The 20,960-nt window shown below is 50.9% G+C and overlaps 1 protein-coding gene across 2 annotated transcripts in view; it reads right to left on the bottom strand.

Moving 5' to 3' along the window:
* The window catches only part of AKNA (AT-hook transcription factor), a 59,398-nt gene that overhangs the window by 10,186 nt on the left and 28,252 nt on the right, over positions 1–20,960 (bottom strand). For both annotated transcript variants that reach the window (XM_010835140.1, XM_010835139.1), the window contains exons 5-16: positions 18,048–18,204; positions 17,159–17,316; positions 14,559–14,618; positions 11,890–12,017; positions 11,224–11,431; positions 9,356–9,510; positions 9,077–9,256; positions 8,000–8,246; positions 6,202–6,308; positions 5,401–5,612; positions 3,764–3,926; positions 302–478 (exon numbers count right to left, since the gene is read on the bottom strand). In XM_010835140.1, the coding sequence (XP_010833442.1) occupies positions 302–478; positions 3,764–3,926; positions 5,401–5,612; positions 6,202–6,308; positions 8,000–8,246; positions 9,077–9,256; positions 9,356–9,510; positions 11,224–11,431; positions 11,890–12,017; positions 14,559–14,618; positions 17,159–17,316; positions 18,048–18,204 (1,952 nt within the window). The remainder of the gene's footprint in view (positions 1–301; positions 479–3,763; positions 3,927–5,400; positions 5,613–6,201; positions 6,309–7,999; positions 8,247–9,076; positions 9,257–9,355; positions 9,511–11,223; positions 11,432–11,889; positions 12,018–14,558; positions 14,619–17,158; positions 17,317–18,047; positions 18,205–20,960) is intronic.

Raw genomic sequence — 20,960 nt, 5'->3', positions numbered from 1 at the left:
TGAGCAGCTGCGGAGTGAGTGCATGAGAGGGTGAGTGTCCTGCGAATGTTCTAGCTCTTCACTTGGGAGATGAGTTTGGGGACATTCACTGTATCATGCTTTATTAGTAATACATGTGTTCAGTCTAGTCTTTTATGCATCAAATATGGCATGGTAAAAAAAATCTAAGCGTGAATGAGTAAGTGAGAGAGGGGGATGACTGTGCCCAAGCCCACATGTCAGGGGACAGCCAGAGACCAGCTAACTCTGCCTTCTGCAGCTCCCACCAAGGTACGGGGGCAGGAACGTGGGGGTCACCTACCTGCCATAATGGGAGCTCCAAGCAGCTGAGGAGTCCCCTGACCGCTCCCGGGCCCGGGTGGGGCGGTCGCAGCTGGACACTGAGCGCGTGGGGCGGCCCTGGGGGTGCTGGTGGAGGCTGTCCTCCAGCCTCAGACGGAGCCGGGAGACCTCATCCTGCAGCTCTCGGATGGCCTGGCTGGGGTGGGGGTGGAGACGGGAACGAAGAACAGGCGCACAATGAACACAGGGCAGCCGCTCGCTGGGTGCCAGGTCTCTGTCCCTTCCCAGCAAGCACGGTCTGATTCTGCTGTCAGGGGATCTTGAACTCCCTTGAGTGTCCGCTTTCCTCGCTGCATATCTAAACAGCTCTCTGAGTTCATGTCCCTGCACATTTGGTGAGCAAAGCAGAACTTTCTTTGAGGTTTACCCAACCTAGCATGCAGGGCCTCTGAGTAGCTATTCTGAAATGCCAGGGACAAATTTTCAAGATTGAGATGAGGATGCAGAGGAGAGAGAGTCACTCAGTTGTGTGCAGCACGCCAGGCTTCCCTGTCCTTTACCATCTCGGAGCTTGCTCAAACTCCTGTCCATTGAGTCAGTGATGCCATCCAACCATCTCATCCTCTGATGAGTAAAGAGGGCATTGGCTAAAGCTGCACTTCAAAATTTCAATTCTGGGACTTCCCTGGCAGTCGAGTGGTTAAGATTCCACACTCCCAATGCAGGGGGCAGAGGTTCAGTCCCTGGGCAGGGACCTAAGATCCCACAGGCCACATAGTGCGGCCTAAGCAAAACAAAAACTTTCAGTTCGGATCTGCCTCAGGCCCTGGACTGCCCTCCCCTTCCTCTACATCTGTCTCTAGAGACCCTGACTGTGTCTCCAGGCCTGCTTCCTCTCCGCCCTTGCTTAGTGCCCCTCCCTACAGGGATCTCCTAAACTTTTCCTAAATTGCTCAAGCCCAGCACTCCGCTCCAGGCAGAAAATGCTTGTCTGTCTGTCTCTCTCCCGACGCAGATGAAGAGCGCCTGGCGGCCAAGCAGACCTCCCCATCTCACAACGCCTGAGAGCCTCATACCTCATAGATGCTCAGGGACTGTCACTGATCTGGCCTCCAGACTCCAAGAGGGAGCAGAGGAAAGATGTGTGTGTGGAGAGGGGACAAGGAGACATGTGGTGCTACCCATCACCAACTGGATGTGAGCAGACTGCCATCTCAGGGAAGCCCCCAAACACAGCCCAATCTGTGATTGGTAAGGAACCTCATGAGCCCCTAGCATCTCAGGAGTAAATCTTATTTGTGTTTCTCCTTGATTGGTCCCTGAATCTCTAGGGTCTTGTTCTGAGGGCATCACTGGCATTGAGGCAGCCAATCCCACCCAGACACCCTGGCACACAACCCCCTACACCCGGGGCTTTAGAGTCCGGGTTCGGCATGGCGTTCCTCCACGCTGATACAGGTTCTCTGTCTACTGTTTGGACCAGCTTCCGGGGTGAGGGCTCCCCTCAGGGTTATTTCTTGCCTGGTGGTCCCTGGACTCGTGGTGGGGTGGCTCCTGGCGCCACCTGCAGCAGACATCAGCTCTCAGATGGGTGTGCCCAGAGGGAGTGGAGACCTCTCTCTGCCTTTGCCCTGGCGCTCTGGGCGTCCAAGGCAGCTGGTTCCCTTGGCAATTCCCAGGGAAACGCTTGTTGGGGTTTCCAAGGCAAACCATGAGGGTGGCGGCTGCAGGAGAGTAAGAACTCTAGCCACCCATTAACCCCTGAAAGGCAGGACCACGGCCCTGCAACGGTGCAAGACCAGGGCGGCTCTGGCTCCCTGTCCAGGTCAGAGGCCGCTGAGCGAGGGCCTGGAATTTGGACCGTGCCCTTGGGTGTCACTTGTCCTCTCCGGCTTGTTTCCATCACAATCTTGGCCTTCCTGACCTAATCTTTCAGTGACTGAGTGCCAGCTGGCACCTAAAAGTCATCTTTCCCTGCAATTTCACTCCCCCTCCTAAGTTCCCCATCTCTGCATCGGTATCCAACTGGTTGACAAGCCAGAAATCTGAGTCGTTCTAAACCTTTCTTTTCCCCCGAGCACCCTGAAGGTTAACTAACTCCCAAATCCTGTTGGCCCAATGCCTAATTACCCCTTTTCAAATGCACTCCCTGCTCTCGCTGATGGCCCCAACTCCTCTCTCTGGGGTGTGTTAGCCTTCTCAGCCATCCCTGGCCTCCACACCCACAATCATGGTGGCCAGAGAATTCTTGCTACAGTGTAAATCCAACCCTGCAGCTTCCTTACTGAAAGCCTCCCTCATTATCCTTAGATGAGACTTTCCACATTCATAAATATTCAGTGAGCACCTCCTCTGAGCAAAGACATCATCCGAACTTCTCACCAGCTGTGTCAGAGGTTCTCTAAGCTCTCCCCCAGGTCTCCCCGTCTTCCTCTCTGCTTTTATTGTTTAACGGCCCACCTTATACTTGAGGATCTGGCTATAACAAACTTAGGTGCCTCGGCCTTTGCACATGGGATACTCTTTCAGCTCTCTGCCTTCTGGTCTCAGTTGAGACACCACTTCCTCCAGGAAGCCCTCCCTGAAGCCTCTGACTGGGCCAGATGCCCCTTCTCTGTGCTCCCACGGTCCCTCGGGCCTGTGCTATCACTGTGCTTATCACACTGGGGGTGCAACCTTGTTTCTTGGTCCATCTTACAGGACGGTGAGCTTTACGAGGTCAAGGACTGTCTTGTCCACTATTGTATTCCCAGGGGCTGGCATGCTGTAGGTAAATAAGCCTCTCACTGACTCAATGGACGTGAGTTTGAGCAAACTCTGGGAGACAGTGGAGGACAGGGAAGCCTGGCGGGCTGCAGTCCTTAGGGTCGCAAAGATTCGGACACGACTTAGTGACTGAACAACAACAAGCCTCTCGTTCCTCTGCTGATGTCACAGAGGGTTGCAGGAGTGCACTTGCTAAAGCTCAGGCCTGGGAACCAACACCCCAACCCGACAAAGGCCTGTGACTGACTCCTGGCCAAACGCCACTCAGGAGAGCAGGAAGAGGACTAACCAACCCCCTTTCCCTTTACTGTTTAGCGAAGCAAGGAAAAATCTTTCTTAGTAGAAAAACTGCACTTGGATTAAAAAGAAAAAATTGAAAAAACATTCTCTTTTTGGTTCATATAATAAACCCGTAAACTGCAGAAAACACACTCCGGGGAAGTGTAGCCCCATTTTGGAAGGGAAATGCTGGGAGGCAGGGAGAGGGGTTCTAGCACCAGCAAGGTGGAATTCTAGATCATTTCCTACTGGCTAGAGAAGTGTCCTCAGTGTCTACACCAAGGAGGACCCACAGGATCAACTGGGAGGCAGGATGCTTGGGTCCCAGCACAGCCACCACTGGATGGAGACCCCAGGGAGCCCCTGCCTCCCTCGGGCATCACCCTCCTGTCTCTCTGATGCACTTGAATCCTCAGCGCCCAAGCACCCAACTTACTCGCGCCCCGTCCTGGTGAGAAAGAAGGTGGAGGTGATCTCTGCGGGTCCACGGGGTGGAGTGGCAGCCACAGGGGCAGGGCTGGGAGGTGGGCTGATGGTCGCGCTGGGGAGGGTTGGTTCAGGAATCCGCTTCCGCCCCTTAAACTCTGAGCCAGGGACCGCTAGAGAGGCGGAAGGAGACCAAAGTGAGTTTACACCGAGAGGACCCTTGAAGTGTGAACTTGTGTGGGTGGAAGCATGTTGGGTGTGAAGAGATGGGGCCCGGCTGAGGTAACAGATGAAGCTCCTGTGGAGGCCAGTGACCCTCAAAACAAGAAGCAGATGTGGTTTTTGCTGGGAGCTTGGGGTGCAAAGCTGCGGAGGCCCTTGTGACTAGATTGCCCCTACCATCCACCATTTTTGCATCAGATCCCAGTCTCCAAGGCTGTCCTCCTGCAAAGAGCTCCCTTCTCCTCCACATAGACCCTCAGACTCTGCACATCACCAGGTTGCCCTAGGACCAGCCCCGGAGCCTCCACCTCCCTCTGAAATTAGTCACAGCTTTGCCTGCTTGCATGTTTCTCGGAGCATTCAAAACTTAAGGCTCTCAACGGGGGTGGGTGACCAGAGTTACAAATCACTCGTCCAGCATGTGCATTAAAAACAATGCGCCCTGGGAAGACTACTCAACAATATAAAAAAGAATAGACTGTTGATTTATGGAATAATCTATGTGAATCTCCAGAAAAGTATGCTGAGTGAAAAGTAAGCCAATCCTGAAAGATTATACGATTCCATTTCTATGACATTCTGAAATGACAAAATTACAGAGATGGAGAATAGATTGGTGGTTACCAGGAGTTAAGGCGGGGTTAGATGTGTTTATAAACGGACAACAGGAGGGACCCTGGGATGGTGGAAATGTTCTGTGTCTTGACCGAGTCCATGTTAGAATCTGGTTATGACATTGCTCTATGGTTTTGCAAGATATTGTTGGGAAAAACTAGGCGAAGGGCACGTAGGCTCTCTGGGTATTATTTCTTACAACTGCATGTGACTTAATTAAACTTTAAACTTTTAACTAAAGTTTAATTTTTCAAAATTAAATGGGAACCTCAAAAAGAGGCAAAGCTAATCTGAGAACAGTGGTTACCCTTGAGAAGGGTGGGAGTGTCTAGGAGGGGCTTGGAGGGGGCTGGGGTTCTGATCATGCGGAGTTTTTCTGTCACCTTGGGAAAATTCATCAGTTTCTGTTCCTTCCTGTATACTTGTTTTATTTCAATAAAAAGGTCACATGCATGTTTTTAAAGTAAACAAAGAAATCACAGATTTTATAGACACAGAAAGTGTTTATAACACAGTATTTTGTGAAAAAAAATTATAAAACATTCATGTATAATATCCCACTTCCATTTTAAGTATTTGCAAATAAACACACAATGGCATAGAAAACAGCTCAAAGGTTCTAGACTAAAATGTCATCAATGATGGTTTTTAGCTAATTATTGTTTTTTGTTCCCTTTTCAAATTTTCCTATAAAGAACCTGTATGATATTTTGCATCCTAAAGGGTAATGCAGATTTTCTTATTGCTCTTTCTTACCCTGTGCGATCCAGCCACCCCCAGGTTCTGGCCAACCCAGATACATTCACTCACCCATCTCAGACGCCAGTGCCCGCTCCAGGCAGAAGCTGGGCGCCCTCTGCTGGAGAGGACTGTCCTGGCCAGATGGGGGCCTCTGGGCTCGGCTTCTGGGTCCGCTGGGCTCAGAGGTTCTTCTGGGGACTGGAAGACCCTTGGTCTGGCGGTGGGAGGCTGCATCTTGGGGTACAGGCAGAGTGAAGGACCGGACTAACGTCCCCGGTGTGCTGGGGGGGAGAGAGAGACACGTTGAGGTCACACAGAATGAGGCCACAACCTCTGAGCCCCTCCACATGCTAGACCATCCTATCCTTTGGGACTCGGCAGCCCTGGCAGGATGGCATTTCTGAGGATGCATCTCCATTACACACACACTTTCTTTATAAACTCAGAGCTGTACACTTGCCTACTCATGTACACAAAGTCATAAAGCTCAACTTAGTTTTTAGATAATATAAACAGCAATGAAGTTTGTAATCTTCCCTTCCCACGCAGCCCTGGGTAGTCCCAGGGACCTTCCTCTGGCTTTGGAGGCTGTCACTCAACCTGGCAGCTCTGTCACGACACCCTCCCGGCACATCTTATTCATTCACCGTTTCATCACCCATTTGTTCAACAAATTCCCAGTCTGTCAATACGTGGCAGAGTGACCCTGGGCAAGTCACTTTCCCTCTATCCATAACATGAAGGCAATAACCCATCCTTGGTGGGAATGAAGTGTGGGGCTCTGAGAATGCCCAGACCCTGTTCTGAGCTCACAGGCACTTTGATTCTCAGCCTACCCCAAGTAGGTAACACTGATGGGGTCCCCATTACCTGATCTGGGAGAGCCGGTGCTCTGGGGTCTGAGTGAGGGGCGATACTCTACTGGTTTCTGAGCCCACGAAGCCACTGTCTGTCTCGGGGGATGCCATCCAGGGCTCCTGAAAGAGACAGTGTCCCTTTAAATCTGAGGAATGTGCCCGGGGAACACTGGGAAACCCTTCCCCAGTGCTGGCCTGGGCCTCACATTCCAGAGGCTCACAGACAGGGAGGCTGGCCCAGCTCCCAATAGCCAGGCCCTGGGCGTGCGGGGTCCTGAGGTACTCAGGGCCTGGCATAAGCCCCGGGCCAACAGCAGGGACTCCACGCCCCGAGAGGACCCTGAGCATGCCCCATGTCCCTGAGGGGTGAGAGCCAGGGCCCTTGGGAGGGAGACTGTCACAGAGTTCCTGAGCTGAGAAATAGAAAGGGGAGGAGGAGAAAGCAGTCCCACTGCGAGAATGGGATTCTCGAATCCACACGTCTTCCAGGGTGGGCCTGGAATGCCGTGTTCTACCTGATTGCAGAAATGCCCAGGTGCCATAAATTGGGATTGGAGGAGGCAATGGCACCCCACTCCAGTACTCTTGCTTGGAAAATCCCATGGACGGAGGAGCCTGGTGGGCTGCAGTCCATGGGGTTGCTAAGAGTCAGACACAACTGAGCAACTTCACTTTCACTTTTCACTTTCATGCATTGGAGAAGGAAATGGCAACCCACTCCAGTGTTCTTGCCTGGAGAATCCCAGGGACGGGGGAGCCTGGTGGGCTGTCGTCTATGGGGTCGCTCAGAGTCAGACACGACTGAGCGACTTCACTTTCACTTTTCACTTTCATGCATGGAGAAGGAAATGGCAACCCACTCCAGTGTTCTTGCCTGGAGAATCCCAGGGATGGGGGAGCCTGGTGGGCTGCAGTCCATGGGGTCGCTAAGAGTCAGACACGACTGAGCGACTTCACTTTCACTTTTCACTTTCATGCATTGGAGAAGGAAATGGCAACCCACTCCAGTGTTCTTGCCTGGAGAATCCCAGGGACGGGGGAGCCTGGTGGGCTGTCGTCTATGGGGTCGCACAGAGTCGGGACACGACTGAAGCAACTTAGCAGCAGCAGCATGAATTGGGAAAACCAAACTGATCAACCACGCGCACCTCCAACACGCCATGTCTAACGCAAGGGGCAAAGATCCCAACAGAGACACGGGTGTCTGCCCTCAGTGAGTTCATGGCCGAGAGCATATTCCTTACCATGGGCTCATTGGGACTATAGGGGTGTGTGTGTGTGTGTGTGTACACATGCAAATGTATGTGTTTATTTTTTTGGATGTGGACTATATGGTCTTTATTGAATTTGTTACAATATTGCTTCTCTTTTATTTTTTATTTATTTTTTTTTACTACACGGCATGTAGGATCTTAGCTCCCCTAGCAGGGATTGAACTTGTGCCCCCTGCATTGGAGGGCGAAGTCTTAACCCCTGGGAAATCCCCATATGTGGTTTTTTAGGGGAGGATCCATCCCATAAATCATATTTCCACAGTGATTTGTAATTCCTGTCATAGTTTAAAAAGTGCCATTCTCATGGCACAAACTACTTGGAGTCAAAGATACCACCCCCACCTTCAGCTGTGCTAAGCAGCCTCAGAAAGATACAGGCACTGAGCTACAGGTCTCAGAGGACAAAGAGGAGGTCCAGGTAGAGGGGTGGAGGTGCGGGGAGCCACGGTAGAGGCGGGAGAAGCAGGCACTCTGAGCAAAGGCCTGGAGGCAGGAGGCTGGGGGAGATGGAGGCAGAGGCCCCGCACCCACGCGTACCTCCAGTGGGGGCCCGCCGGCCTGGTGCAGAGACTTTGGTGGGAGGCGCTCAGAGATGCCACTTCCCTCGAGGCTGGCCAGACTGCTCTGGTGGGACGTTGCGGACTTGGGGCCCCGAGGATGGGGGGGCCTGCTGTGGCTGGGAGGGACCTCCTCGGCTTTGCCCAGACCCTGCAGGTGCCCGTCTCTGGTCACGGATGCACAGATATCTGCTGGCTTCACAGGCGCCATCTGCTCCATGGTCTCCCTGGCAGGGAAGGAGAGGCATGGTGCCCCTGAGCCCTGGCATGGGCTGGGCAGCTCTGTCCTGGGAGCCATGCAATGCAGGACACGAGCTCTGGAGTCAGGCACCCCTCCATCGTCACCCTATGCTGCCGCCCTCTTGCTGTGTGACCCTGGGCAAGGCACCGCCCTCTTTGAAGCACACTTATCTCAACTGTAAAATGAGGGTGCTGACAAACCCGCCCCATACGCCAGGGCAGAAACCGTGCGGAAATAGAGGTGCCAGAGTACCCTTGCCCAGGCTTCTGGAATTTGCCTTCCCTCTTTCCTATTCCAGCCATTTCCATCAACTTTCATCTACTCAAAAAGACCATGTCACTATCGTAAACAGAAGACCAGTATTTTGTGTTACAGACAGAAGCAAACTTTGCAAATAAGTACAAGGAACATGAAAACAGCATTATCATAGTCTAGATAAATCCTGTTGCCTAGTAAAGGCTCTTGGCCTGAGGCCTGCTGGCTTTCTTTCTCTTTCTCTCTTTTTAAAGGAAGATCAAGAGAGGCCCTGAAGACTTTATAGCCCTGAGACTTTCTCCTTGTTGTACATGGAATCTCTGAGACTAAGAGTGATACCATTTAATGCTGCATCTCTCCTACGAGAGATCTCATCCCGCGCCTCCCGAAATCATTTCAAGTGCTATCAATGGTGTATATTTCATGGTTTGTAGAGACACTGAGCTACAGGTCGGGATAGCCGTTTCTAAACTGTAAAGGGCTGTCTAGCTCCTAGGACAGTTACTACCCCTGTGGTTTCTGAGCTGGTGTGGGACCAGCGGGGAAAGGTCAGTGACCTACTCGAGGGGAACCCCATGACTTCTCTCAGCCTGCGCCAGGGGCTGCCTGGTGGGGAGCCTTGGGGCCACTGCTTTTCCTGGACCTGGATCTGGCCTGTCAAAACCCAGGGTGCGGCCCTGGCCCTCTGCCTCCTCCTCCTCCATCCTCAGGGCTTCTGGAAGGGACTTCACACTGAGGTACCTGCAGAAAAACACAGAGAAACGTGACTTCAACCCACAAGGCCAGCAAGATCCCACCACAGGGCCAGACGCCCTGGCCTCGGGCCTGGTGGGCACTCACCGCTCCAGGAGGCCGTGGAAATCCTGCTCCACCCGCAGCTCCTTGTGCCTGAGCGGGGCCGGGAGGCCCAGCGGCCCGTCCTCTGCCTCGTTGCTGGGAGCGCTCAGATCCGAGTTCATGGGCAGTAGGTGGGGGCCAGTGCTGGTGGCGTCGGGCTGGGGCCAGAAAGGAGGAGGGGCAGAGATTCAGCAGATACCTAAGACCACTCTTTAAGGACCTACCTTATGCCAGGCTCACGCTGGGTGCTGAAGAGCAAGAAAGAGGTTAGATTCACTGGCCTATTACTCTTTTCCTGTGTGTAAAAGTAAGAACTGGGTCACTGATCTCCAAAACCAGCTGCCATGAATGTGCTATGTGCCAGGCACTGTACAGATATCACTTGACAACAATCCCACCAGTATACAGGCTATTACAGCCCATTTTACAGACAGGTACTTGAGGCTCAAATGATTTGCCTAAAGCCATACAGCAGCAAGGGGTGGTGCCAGGATTTGAACCCAGATTTTCATTCCAGTGTGAACACGCAGCCACTCAAAACACCTTCACTGTGGGAGCAGGGGAGTCCCTCAAGAAAATGCACCAGAGATGGCCATCTCCCATAGGGCTGTGACGTGGGCTAGAGACAATTCTACACAGCCCCTTCCATGTATGGTTCTTATCTCGTGTAGCCATCTCTGTGAATAGTCTCCAGATCCACCTGCGTCTACAAGCTAGAAGCCTGGAGGTCATCATTCGCTCCTTTCCTCTCACCATCACTCCAGCTCCAGTCCGATGCGCCTTCTAAACCTCTCTCAAGTCCATGCATGTCTCTGCATCTGCCCCACCACCTCCCCAGCTCTGAAGGTGAAAGTGTTAGTCTCTCAGTCATGCCCAACTCTTTGTGATCCCATGGACTGTAGCCTGCCAGGCTCCTCTGTGCATGGGGTTCTCCAGGCAAGAATACTGGAGTGGGTAGCCATTCCCTTCTCCAGATGATCTTGCTGACCCAGGGATCAAACTTGTATCTCCCACCATGCAGACAGTCTGCTGCATTGCAGGCAGATTCTTTACCATTTGAGCCACCAGGGAAGCCCAACCTGCAAATCCTCTTATATCATCCCCTGCTGAAAAAGCAGCAGTTTAAAACCATCCCCCTGATGTGACCACAAACGTAATTCCTGGGGCCCCTACCTGCCTCTCCAGCCACATCTCTTAGATGTGGACCCCTTAGACAATGGACGCCTCACTGTCTATTCTCTAACCACAGGGCCTTTGCATAGGCTATTTTTTCTGCCAGATATTTTTTTCCTCTTCTGCACCTAGTAATTCCTACTCCTTTTCAGATTTCATTTAAACATGACTTCCTCCAGGAAAGTTTTTCTGACTCCTTAATGAACTCAGATATGTTAGCTTGTTATCTACTTGGTGTAGAACTCCATAATTCTCCTTCAGAGCACCGATCAAAATTCAAGTAACAAGTTTAACTCTACAGAATATTCCATGAGGGTGAAAGTGTTAGTTGCTCAGTCCGACTCTTTGTGTCTGACTCTTTGCTATCCCATGGACTGTAGCCTGCCAGGCTCCTCTGTCCGTGGAATTCTCCAGGCAAGAGTACTGGGGTGGGTAGCCGTTCCTTCCTCCAGGGGATCCTCCCAACCCAGGGATTGAACCCGGGTCTCCTGAATTGCAGGCAGACTCGTTTCCATCTGCGCCACCAGAGGAGCCCATGAGGGCACAGGCCACCGGTTATTTTGCTTGTTTTCTACTGAATTCCCACCATGTGTCTTGAGTGTCGGCATATGGTACAAACTTCTCAAACGTCATGAAGCTAACTAATGGAGAAACCAGTGAATGAAGGAACAGTCTAATATGGTTGAGTAAAGAGGTACCTCAGGGCCGAGGGTCTGGATGGCCGATGTGCGGGTTTGTTCCAAGGGAGAGGGCAGGTCTGTTGGCTGGTGGGGGGAGGGCGTGGCTGGGGGGCTGTCCAGAGCCAAGTCTGACCCAACTTGCCCAGGCTCCTGCTCGTTGTGGTCCATGAGGTCCTTCAGCTCATCCAGGCGAATTCCCAGCTGGAATATCTCTGCCTCCACCTCCCTGGAACAAGGAAACATCAGCGGGTCTCGAAGGCTGTGCTTTAGAGTAGAGACCCCAGAAATGCCCATGGAGGGCCCATCTGACATCATCATTTAGATTATAAATAAACAAGATAAAAGCAGACTCTACTGGGAATAAGGAGGCTCAGCCCAAGTTCCTTTCTGCCACCAACTGGGTATAGGACCTTGAATAAATCCCTTTCCCCTCTGGCCTCAGTTTCCCCATTCTCTAGTGAGGGGATTCCACTCTTATCTCCAAGGGCACTTCTCATGGCAGGGAGTCTAAAAGTACACAGAACTCAGCCTTTGAGTATCCCCCATCTGGACGTGCTGCTAATTGGGATGGGATTTCTCGCCGCTCCCCAAGTGTGTGAATTATAAGGATGAAGCGTGCCCCTCTGGGCGGGGACCTGGGGCCTGGCCCATCTGTCCTCGCAGGCCTCCCTCCCCAGCAGGTACCTGTCAGGATCAAATCTCCTGGGTGTCCCCTTGGAGCCGGCAAGCTGCTGGGACAGGTGCCACTCCCTGCAGGCCTTCAGGTAGTCCTCCTCCAGGGCCGCGTGGGCAGCCTTTAGCTGCTGGAAGACCTGAAACCCGACAGGCCAGTAAGACTCGAGTGCCTAGGCCCTGTGGGCTCCATCCTTGCAGACACAGTGCATGAGCTGCTCGCGGGTGCGTGGGATGGCTACGGGACTCACCCTGGACTGCAGAGACCTCTGGGCTCCTGAGTGTCTGGAAGGCTGGGGTTGGTAGCCTCTGGAACCTGTTTGCCCTGGTTGATCTCCCTGCCCTTAGACTGGTAGGACAGAGGCACGGCTTAGAGCCTTGGCATGAGCCCCAGAGAGTGCCAGTCTTCCCTGGGTAGACCCACAAGAACCCTGATGTTCCATGATGGTCACAGTGTCAAATATACTATTGCTGTATCGCCATAAAGACCTACTTCTTGAGAGGCCTTAGTTTCTCATACTTGATTCTCAAAACTGTGGGTTTTGGAATATTAGTCACTCTTCTCCTGAATCCAATACATCCTGTTGGATAATACACCCAACAGATGTATTATCATCACCGTCATACTATTGATAACAATAATTGACATTTACGAAGCACTGAGGCTTTGTCTAAAGGACGCTGCGTTATTCATCTAATCTTCAGCATAACCCTAATGAGAGGGGTAATTTATCATCTTCATCTAAATAGGAGGAAACTGAGGTACAGAGAGGTTACTAAAGTTGGTGACGGTTACACAGTGAGTGAGCAAGTTGTAGAATTAGGATTTGAACCCAGGCCCTCGAGCTCCAGAGCTCATAGTCCCAACCATTGCACAAGGCCCCCATAGTAAACGTGATGCTAGTTAACTCTTGGCTAGAACTATGGGAGGTGGGACCATTATCCCTGACTTCTTATCCTCATCTCACTCATTCTATGCTGACGACAGAGGTCGGCCAAGGACAACCTAGAGACTCATCCCCAGTCTAGCTTGATCTTCCAACAGCTCCCAACTTCCCTGGATATGGAGGAATTAGAAGAGGGGGGAAGAAAAAGAATAATTTTGATTTTCAAGGTCCTTGACTGCCTACTCAATGGGATAATGCTATCCATGTGACATATCTTGTAACTGGAGCATGTGTGCAGCATGCATGCCTGTTGAGTCACTCCAGCCGTGTCCAGCTCTTTGCAACCCTGTGCACTGTAACAGGCCAGTCCCCTCTGTCCGTGGGACTGCCCAGGCAGGAATACTGGAGTGGGCTGCTACGCCCTCCTCCAGGGGATCGCCTCCACCCAGGGATGGGCCCGCGTCTCTTGCGTCTCCTGCAAGGGCAGGTGGGTTCTTTACCACCAGTGTCACCTGGGAAGCCCTATAACAGCACAGCAACTGCTACATAATAACAGTGAAAACGGTCAAACCAAGGATGTTGCGTTTGCCCCTCCCAGTCCTCCCCCTCGGCTCCTCTCCTCACCCTGCTCTATGCCTTGAGCCTCAGCTGAGCTCCCAGCTGTACCTTCCCCTGGGGTCTTTCTAGGGGAGGCATCTATTAGAGGTCAGAGGGTGGGAGGGGAGAGACCTGGGAGAGAGCAGCTTCAGGCAGGTGTGAGTCCCTGGGCTTCTCTGTCCCTTGCCGGCCCCCCTGAGGCTGCCGCCCACACCCCTGCTAACAGCTCCTTCACTGATCCCTACACCTGCAGCTCTGAGAGCTCCAACTGCTCCTTCCTGGGACCCTGTCTGATGCAGCAGAAATCTAAATTTTATGAGTGACCATGCTGCTGCTGCTGCTGCTAAGTCTCTTCAGTTGTGTCCGACTCTGTGCGACCCCATAGACGGCAGCCCACGAGGTTCCCCCGTCCCTGGGATTCTCCAGGCAAGAACACTGGAGTGGGTTGCCATCTCCTTCTCCAATGCAGGAAAGTGAAAAGTGAAAGTGAAGTCGCTCAGTCGTGTCCGACTCAGCGACCCATGGACTCCAGCCCACCAGGCTCCTCTGTCCATGGGATTTTCCAGGCAAGAGTACTGGAGTGGGGTGCCATCGCCTTCTCCATAAGTGACCATAGTTACCTAGAAATACTGGAGTCCAGAAGGAAATAAGCCAATAATGGTTAGATTAGGGGATCTCTTTGCCTCCCCATCCTCAGTTTTCAAGCTTTAGCAATCGCTTTTATAATAAAGAAAATTTAAAAAGGAAATGCCTTTTCCTGGTTGTTGACAGGTAGGATAATCAGTGGGGAGCTGGGCAGGGCAGTGGTTACGACCCTGGACTTGGGAATCAGACAGAACTCCATCTAGGCTGTACCCTACTGGCTGTGTGGTCTTCAAGTCACCTCTCTGGGTTTCAGTTCATTCCATTTATGGGGGGCAATGACTGTAACTGCCTCGCCAGGTTTTTATGATGATAAAATGAATTAATGTACATCAAGGGCTTGCCACAGAGCCTGGTATACCACCACCGCTGCATAATAAGTGCTCTAGTGATCATTATCATGGAAAGCTAAGCGGGGCTGTCTGTTCAAAAGGAAGACACGGTGTCTGGGATTCCCCGGTCCATCTTGCAGCAAACAAGGCTTTGGAGACTGTGCTATGGGACACAGAGCAGTCGTCTAGCAGCTCAGCGGGCAGCTTCTGAAGAGGACAGTACCTTGAGTTGGTCCTGGGGTGTCAGCCGTCCTGCGTGTATCAGCTCTATAAAGGACTCCACCTGGGCATTGGAGGGGAAAGAAACACACTCCATTAATCCAGGCTCAGGTGAGCTCTGCCAACTCCCACACTTAGCCACAGTCACACTTTGGCATAGGGAGCTGGGTCCCGCCTTGGGATGTGGGTTTTCTGACAAGCACAGAGAGGCAGGTGCCAGAAACAGGCTCCAGCACTGGCTCTGGCCATGGCAGCCTTGGGGAAAATCTAAGCGGAGCTTCCAGGATTTGATTTTATTTCATTCATGTGCATGAAACCTATGAGACAGGATATTAGCTGCATCCTGGTGGGGGTGAGGCGACAGGAAGCAATCTGGACGCCTATCCGTGAAATAGTATGCAGCCATCCCGAGGAGGGAGGCACGTGTGTGTGTGTTCCTGTGTATAAATGCCTCCACGAACTACTTTTCAGCATCGAATCAAGGTACAGGCCAGTGTGTATGTATGCTGCCATCTGCTATAAAATGTAGAGAGAATAAAAAAGGGAAAATGCAAATACTATTGCTTATATATTATAAACTATCTCTAGAAGGATGAAAGAAACTAAAATATTAACTGCTTCTGGGGAGGAGAACCGGATGGTGTGGGAGGACAGGGAGAGGAGGAAGGTTTTCTACTATATGTATTCTCTGAACTTTGAACAAAGTGAATTTATTGCCTACTCAGAAATATACAAATTTGGGACATTAAAAAAAAATCCAGGTACAACATAGTGTATATACTTATGTGACCATTTCTATAAACACATGTGTGTTCATTAAAGATTTGGTACAAAGCAGAAGGGCAAGAGTGGGAAAGAAAATTTCACTGAGTATATTCTTTGCCCTGTGTGATGATCTTTACCATGAGTATCTATTACAGTTACCAAAAAAAAATTTAATTAGAGGAAAAAAGGCAAAGACTATTTGTAGATTTCTAGGAAAGCTCTAGATCAGTGCCAAAATATACAACTTTTCCTAATATAATTACATTATAGAACTTATATAACATATAAAACTGAAACATAATGCAAGCTACATATGTAATTTAAAATGTTCCAGTAACCATACTAAAAATGTGAAAAGACATAGGTGAATTAATTTTAATAAGATATTTTATAAACCTAAAATACTATTTTGACGTGTAATCAAATGTAAAAAAAGTATTGAGATGCTTTACAGTCCACAGGACAAGGAGAAATGTCTCTCCAGTTACAGGGCCCAGAACGGCGGGGATGAAGAGGAATTAAGTTCATGTTGCTACAACATGTGTGAGTGTGGAAAAGACTGTGCTAAGTGAAAGAAGCCAGACACAAAAGGACAAACGGTACGCAAATCCATTTATACGAAATGTCCACAACAGGTAAACTCAAAGAGACAGAAGGGAAGCCCAGGTGGTGCTCCTGGTAAAGAACCTGTCTGCCAATGCAGGAGATGCTGGAGACAAGGGTTCGACCCCTGAGAGGAGGCGATCCCCTGGAGGAGGGCATGGCAACCCACTCCAGTGTTCTTGCCTGGAGAATCCCATGGAGAGAAGAGCCTGGCAAGCTAGAAAAGAGTCAGACACAACTGAAGCGACTTAGCATGCATTCAAAGAGACAGAAAGTAGATGAGCAGCTGACTGGGGCTGGGGAGAAGGGGAATGGGAAGTGACTGCCTAATGGATATGGAGTTCCTTAGTGCATGATGAAGATGTTCTAAAATCGATCGTGTTGATGGCAACACAACTATGAAGGACTGAAAGCCATGAAGCATGAACTTTCAATGACTGAACTGCATGTTATGTGAATTATATTTCAGTAAAGTTTTTACCAAGAAAGAAAGAAAGAAAGGAAAATGGTAGCGTTTCTTTGAAAGAATTTGTTTTTTGGACATGGTGACGAAACTATTGCGTTTCCCTTTTTGCATTGACTACTAAGAAGTTCAAAGCCAAACGTGAATCTGATGAAGTGTTCAGGGTCTTTGTTTGTTCACTTCTCCCTAAGTTCATTTTATTTTTTTTCTTACGCATACTTCCCCTTTACCCCAGTTTCCTCGCTTCTGTTTTCAGAATGTGGTTATAATGCGGGTATTTTCTAAGCCGCTTTAAAGTACTTTTGGAAAAAGGCCAAGCGTATAGTTACAAACAATAACAAACTCATAGTTATTGCGATGAAAATGAAAAGGCCTCTTGAGAAGTAACTGAGAATGGATTCCATAATGAAAAGAACTAGAGAAGTGGGGTGATCCAAAGAGGAAAACGGAAAGTAAAGGTTCCATAACCCTTCCAGAATCCTGAAAAAGCTGAAAGTCTCCCCCAGGAGTGAACCGGGAGATACTTGCAAGCACAGTTAGACAGAATTTGATGAGACACAGTGCCAAAAAGGGAGTTAAACCTAGCGCTGGGGGACAAGGAGGAGGCTGGAGCTCTGTGGCCTCTAAAACCAGCAGGAAAGTCCCAAGTTAACTGCTGCAGGGGAGTGATGAGTGAGCCGGGCACACAGACAGCCCCTCCCCCAAGTGGGTAGAAGGTCTGCTTTCTCCAAAGGAAGTCTGTCTCCCGTGGGCAAAGCTGGGGTTCCACTCACCTTGGTCAGGAACCGGCTGGCCTGAGAAGCCAGCTCCTGGGCCTGCTCCACTGAGGGCTGGTCCTGGGCAATGCCCCCTGCGTCCTCCTGAAGCCACCCTGGGGTGGGCATGCTGGAAGGTGAGGAGGGGCTCGGGTCTCCTCCAGCTGATGGCGACCCTGGAATACGCAGTCACTACATGTTGGGGCCAAGAACAGTCCTTCCTGGGCTGAGAGACTAGTGCTCAACTTCAAAACCACCACCTCCATCCTCCAGTAACAGCTCAGCCTTCTCACCATCTCCCCACCTTTCTGCCAGCCCCAGGAAGTGACCTGGGCAGTGTTGTCCCCATTTATAGGCAAGGACAAGGTGCAAATTTGCCCTGGACCACACAGCTAGAGGCCAAACCAGACCACTGGGTTCCCAGTCAATAGTGTGGGCTTCAGCTCAGAACGATGGAGGTTCAAATCCCGACCCTCCTCTGTAGCGGTGTAACCTTCTTCATGCCATCACCTCGCCAAGCCTTGGCTGCCTTGACTGTCAGTGTGGTAACACCAGTGGGGACCTCACCGGGCTGATGTGGTTAACTGAGGCTGTGCATGGCAAGGCTTGGTGCAGGGTCTAGCCAGATATGGGCTCTACTGTGATGATGTACTTTGTCATACAAATTGTCCAAGACCATCCAGCTGCTAAGTAGAGAGAGCTAGGGCTTCACCCATGCAGCTCTGGCTCAAAGCAGACATTTCCACATCTCCATCTGACCTCTTCAAGTCACAGGGCCCAGAGAGGGGCCTCACCTCCCTCCTTCTCTTCCCCAGCCTGAAGCTAGGGCCACCCTGGGGTGGACCAAGTGTCCCCAGAGCAGTCACCACAGAGAAGCCTCCAGACACATCTTGTCTCCCAGACTCACCTGAAGCCTCAGAGGCCTGCGGGCCCTCGGTGGGGCCCACATACCACTTCACAGAGTGGGGCTGCGGGATGGTGAAGGACAAGACCTTGGTCCCCTGGGGCATCGTCCCCGTGTGGATGCTGTGGCTGGGCTGGGGCGGGGCTGAGTACAGGTTCACCTGTCAGGGAGGGGAGGCATGGCAGAGCCCAGTCAGAGGTGGCCCAAACCACGCATAAGGCATCCCCTTCATTCATGCCATCACTCAGGTGCTCAATAAAGATGGATAATAGATGTAAATAAATAAATATAAATAAATTAAAAATGGATAATAACTACACCCTTTGGGTGGGGGCCAAATACTGGGCCAAGGGCTTATGCATCCTTTCCTTCTCTCTTTATGGCAGTCCTAAGAGGGAGGGACCACAGGCCTATTTTACAGAAGGGGGAACTGAGACTCAGAGAGGCTGAGTTACTTACTCAAAATCTCCAACTGAAAAATCCTTGGGCTGAGATTATAACCCTGCTTTGACTCCAGAGTCTATGGTTTTCCATATTAATAATCTTATTAATTTTTGTTATGATTTATGCTTATTTAAGTTATATGCAGAGTACATCATGAGAAACGCTGGGCTGGAAGAAGCACAACCTGGAATCAAGATTACTGGGAGAAATATCAATAACCTCAGATATGCAGATGACACCACCCTTATGGCAGAAAGTGAAGAGGAACTAAAAAGCCTCTTGATGAAGGTGAAAGAGGAGAGTGAAAAAGTTGGCTTAAAGCTCAACGTTCAGAAAACGAAGATCATGGCATCTGGTCCCATCCCATCACTTCCTGGAAAATAGATGGGGAAACAGTGGAAACAGTGTCAGACTTTATTTTTGGGGGCTCCAAAATCACTGCAGATGGTGACTGCAGCCATGAAATTAAAAGACGCTTACTCCTTGGAAGGAAAGTTATGACCAAGCTAGATAGCATATTCAAAAGCAGAGACATTACTTTGTCAACAAAGGTCCATCTAGTCAAGGCTATTGTTTTTCCTGTGGTCATGTATGGATGTGAGAGTTGAACTGTGAAGGAAGCTGAGCGCCGAAGAATTGATGCTTTTGAACTGTGGTGTTGGAGAAGACTCTTGAGAGTCTCTTGGACTGCGAGGAGATCCAACCAGTCCATTCTGAAGAAGATCAGCCCTGTGATTTCTTTGGAGGGAATGATGCTGAAGCTGAAACTCCAGTACTTTGGCCACCTCATGTGAAGAGTTGACTCATTGGAAAAGACTCTGATGCTGGGAGGGATTGAGGGCAGGAGGAGAAGGGGATGCCAGAGGATGAGATGGCTGGATGGCTTCACTGACTCGTGGACTTGAGTCTGAGTGAACTTGGGGAGTTTGTGATGGACAGGGAGGCCTGGTGTGCTGCGATTCATGGGGTCGCAAAGAGTTGGACACGACTGAGCGTCTGAACTGAACTGAACAGATGTAAAGTATAATCATTTTACAATAATATGATCATTATTATTTTTCTTAATAAAAACATTTCAAAGAATTACCATTACATTGATAATAAAGGCAATTAATAGCTGTTTCAATGAATGCATAAACCAACAAGTGAAGGGATTGTTTCTCAGTTGTGGCAGCTCTCCATCATTTGAGGATGGATTTCATATGGTAACAGTCCAGCATGTGGGAGAGAGGTAGAGAGTCAGGGAAGACCATCTGAGGCTGAAGACCCGAGTGCCATACAGTGGTTTAAAGCAGAGCCTGGCAAACTATGGTTTGTTTTAACGAACATGGTTTTAGTGAACACAGCCACGCTTGCTTGCTTTATGTATTGTCTGTGGTTGCTTTCATGCGATAATGGCAGAAATGAATCGTTACCACAGAAAATGTACAGCCCACAGAGCTGAAAATAATCACTATCTGGCCCTCTAAACAGGAAGTCCGCTGATCCCCCGCTGAGTGTATGAGCTCTGTATGCCTGGGTTCACGTCGAAGCTCTACTTCTGGCTTCGAGTCCTCCAACAGCTGGTTGGACTAACCTGTCTGTGCCCAGAGTGCTCGATGAACAGCAGCCATCACCTCGTGTTTGTCGTCATCGGAGGTGTAACTGTTTCCACCACCATCGCTCCCACCATCATCATTGCCATTGTTATTTATCTGGCCCTCATGGAGGCAGGTCCCTAAAAAAGCTACTCTCCCGTGGTGCCTCAGTGCCCCCAGTCCTCGGCATCAGGCAGCTTATCTTACTACCCTCTGCTCCCCCAAGGTCAGGAGTGGACAGTTCAGGGTGGGCTCCCAGGCCTATAGACAGGCAGCCTCTGCCTGCTTAAGCTGCTCTTCACGTCCTGGCCATGGCAGAGCAATCTCCTGCAAAGTGAGGGACAATGGCCCAGCCATGGCTTGGCCCCTGCTGCCTCCCCCCTCTTTCAGGCCCAGCCTCTGATGAGAACAAAGCTGGATTTTAATAATCCCCTTGGCCATCTGCTCAGGCCTGCCTGGGGGGATGTGCCCCCCAGCACCCCTCTCCTCCCAAGGTGACCCAAATCTGGGGAAGGCCTGGGCCTCCTGCATGTTCCCCCTTGCCCTACCCTGCCCATCCCCTATCCTCAGGCCTGGCTCCCCCCCAAAGACCCCAACCTGGGGGAGCAACAGGAACAAGCAGTTCTCAGCACCTCTGTTTCCGCAGAGGGACCAACAGCCTGTATGGAGGCCCAGGAAAGCAGGGAGCTGGGGGTGAGTGTGGGCAATCACTGAGAGGCTTCAGGCCTGCCCCTCCCAACGTGTCTCATGACACGGGCAGGACCTAACCCAGGGCCACCCCGCATTTAAACCAGGGCATCCCATGGTGCTCCCTGAGGCTGGACTGGCTCCCTCAAGGGTGTTAAGCAGAGAAGGGTGGACCAGCAAGGGTGGGAAGCAGCGGGTTAAATAACCA

The sequence above is a fragment of the Bison bison genome, unplaced genomic scaffold (assembly GCF_000754665.1).
Source record: "Bison bison bison isolate TAMUID 2011002044 unplaced genomic scaffold, Bison_UMD1.0 scf7180017864039, whole genome shotgun sequence".
NCBI classification, from domain to species: Eukaryota; Metazoa; Chordata; class Mammalia; order Artiodactyla; family Bovidae; genus Bison; species Bison bison.
Note: the sequence above shows the minus strand (reverse complement) of the source record. Positions and strands in the feature narration are given on the sequence as shown.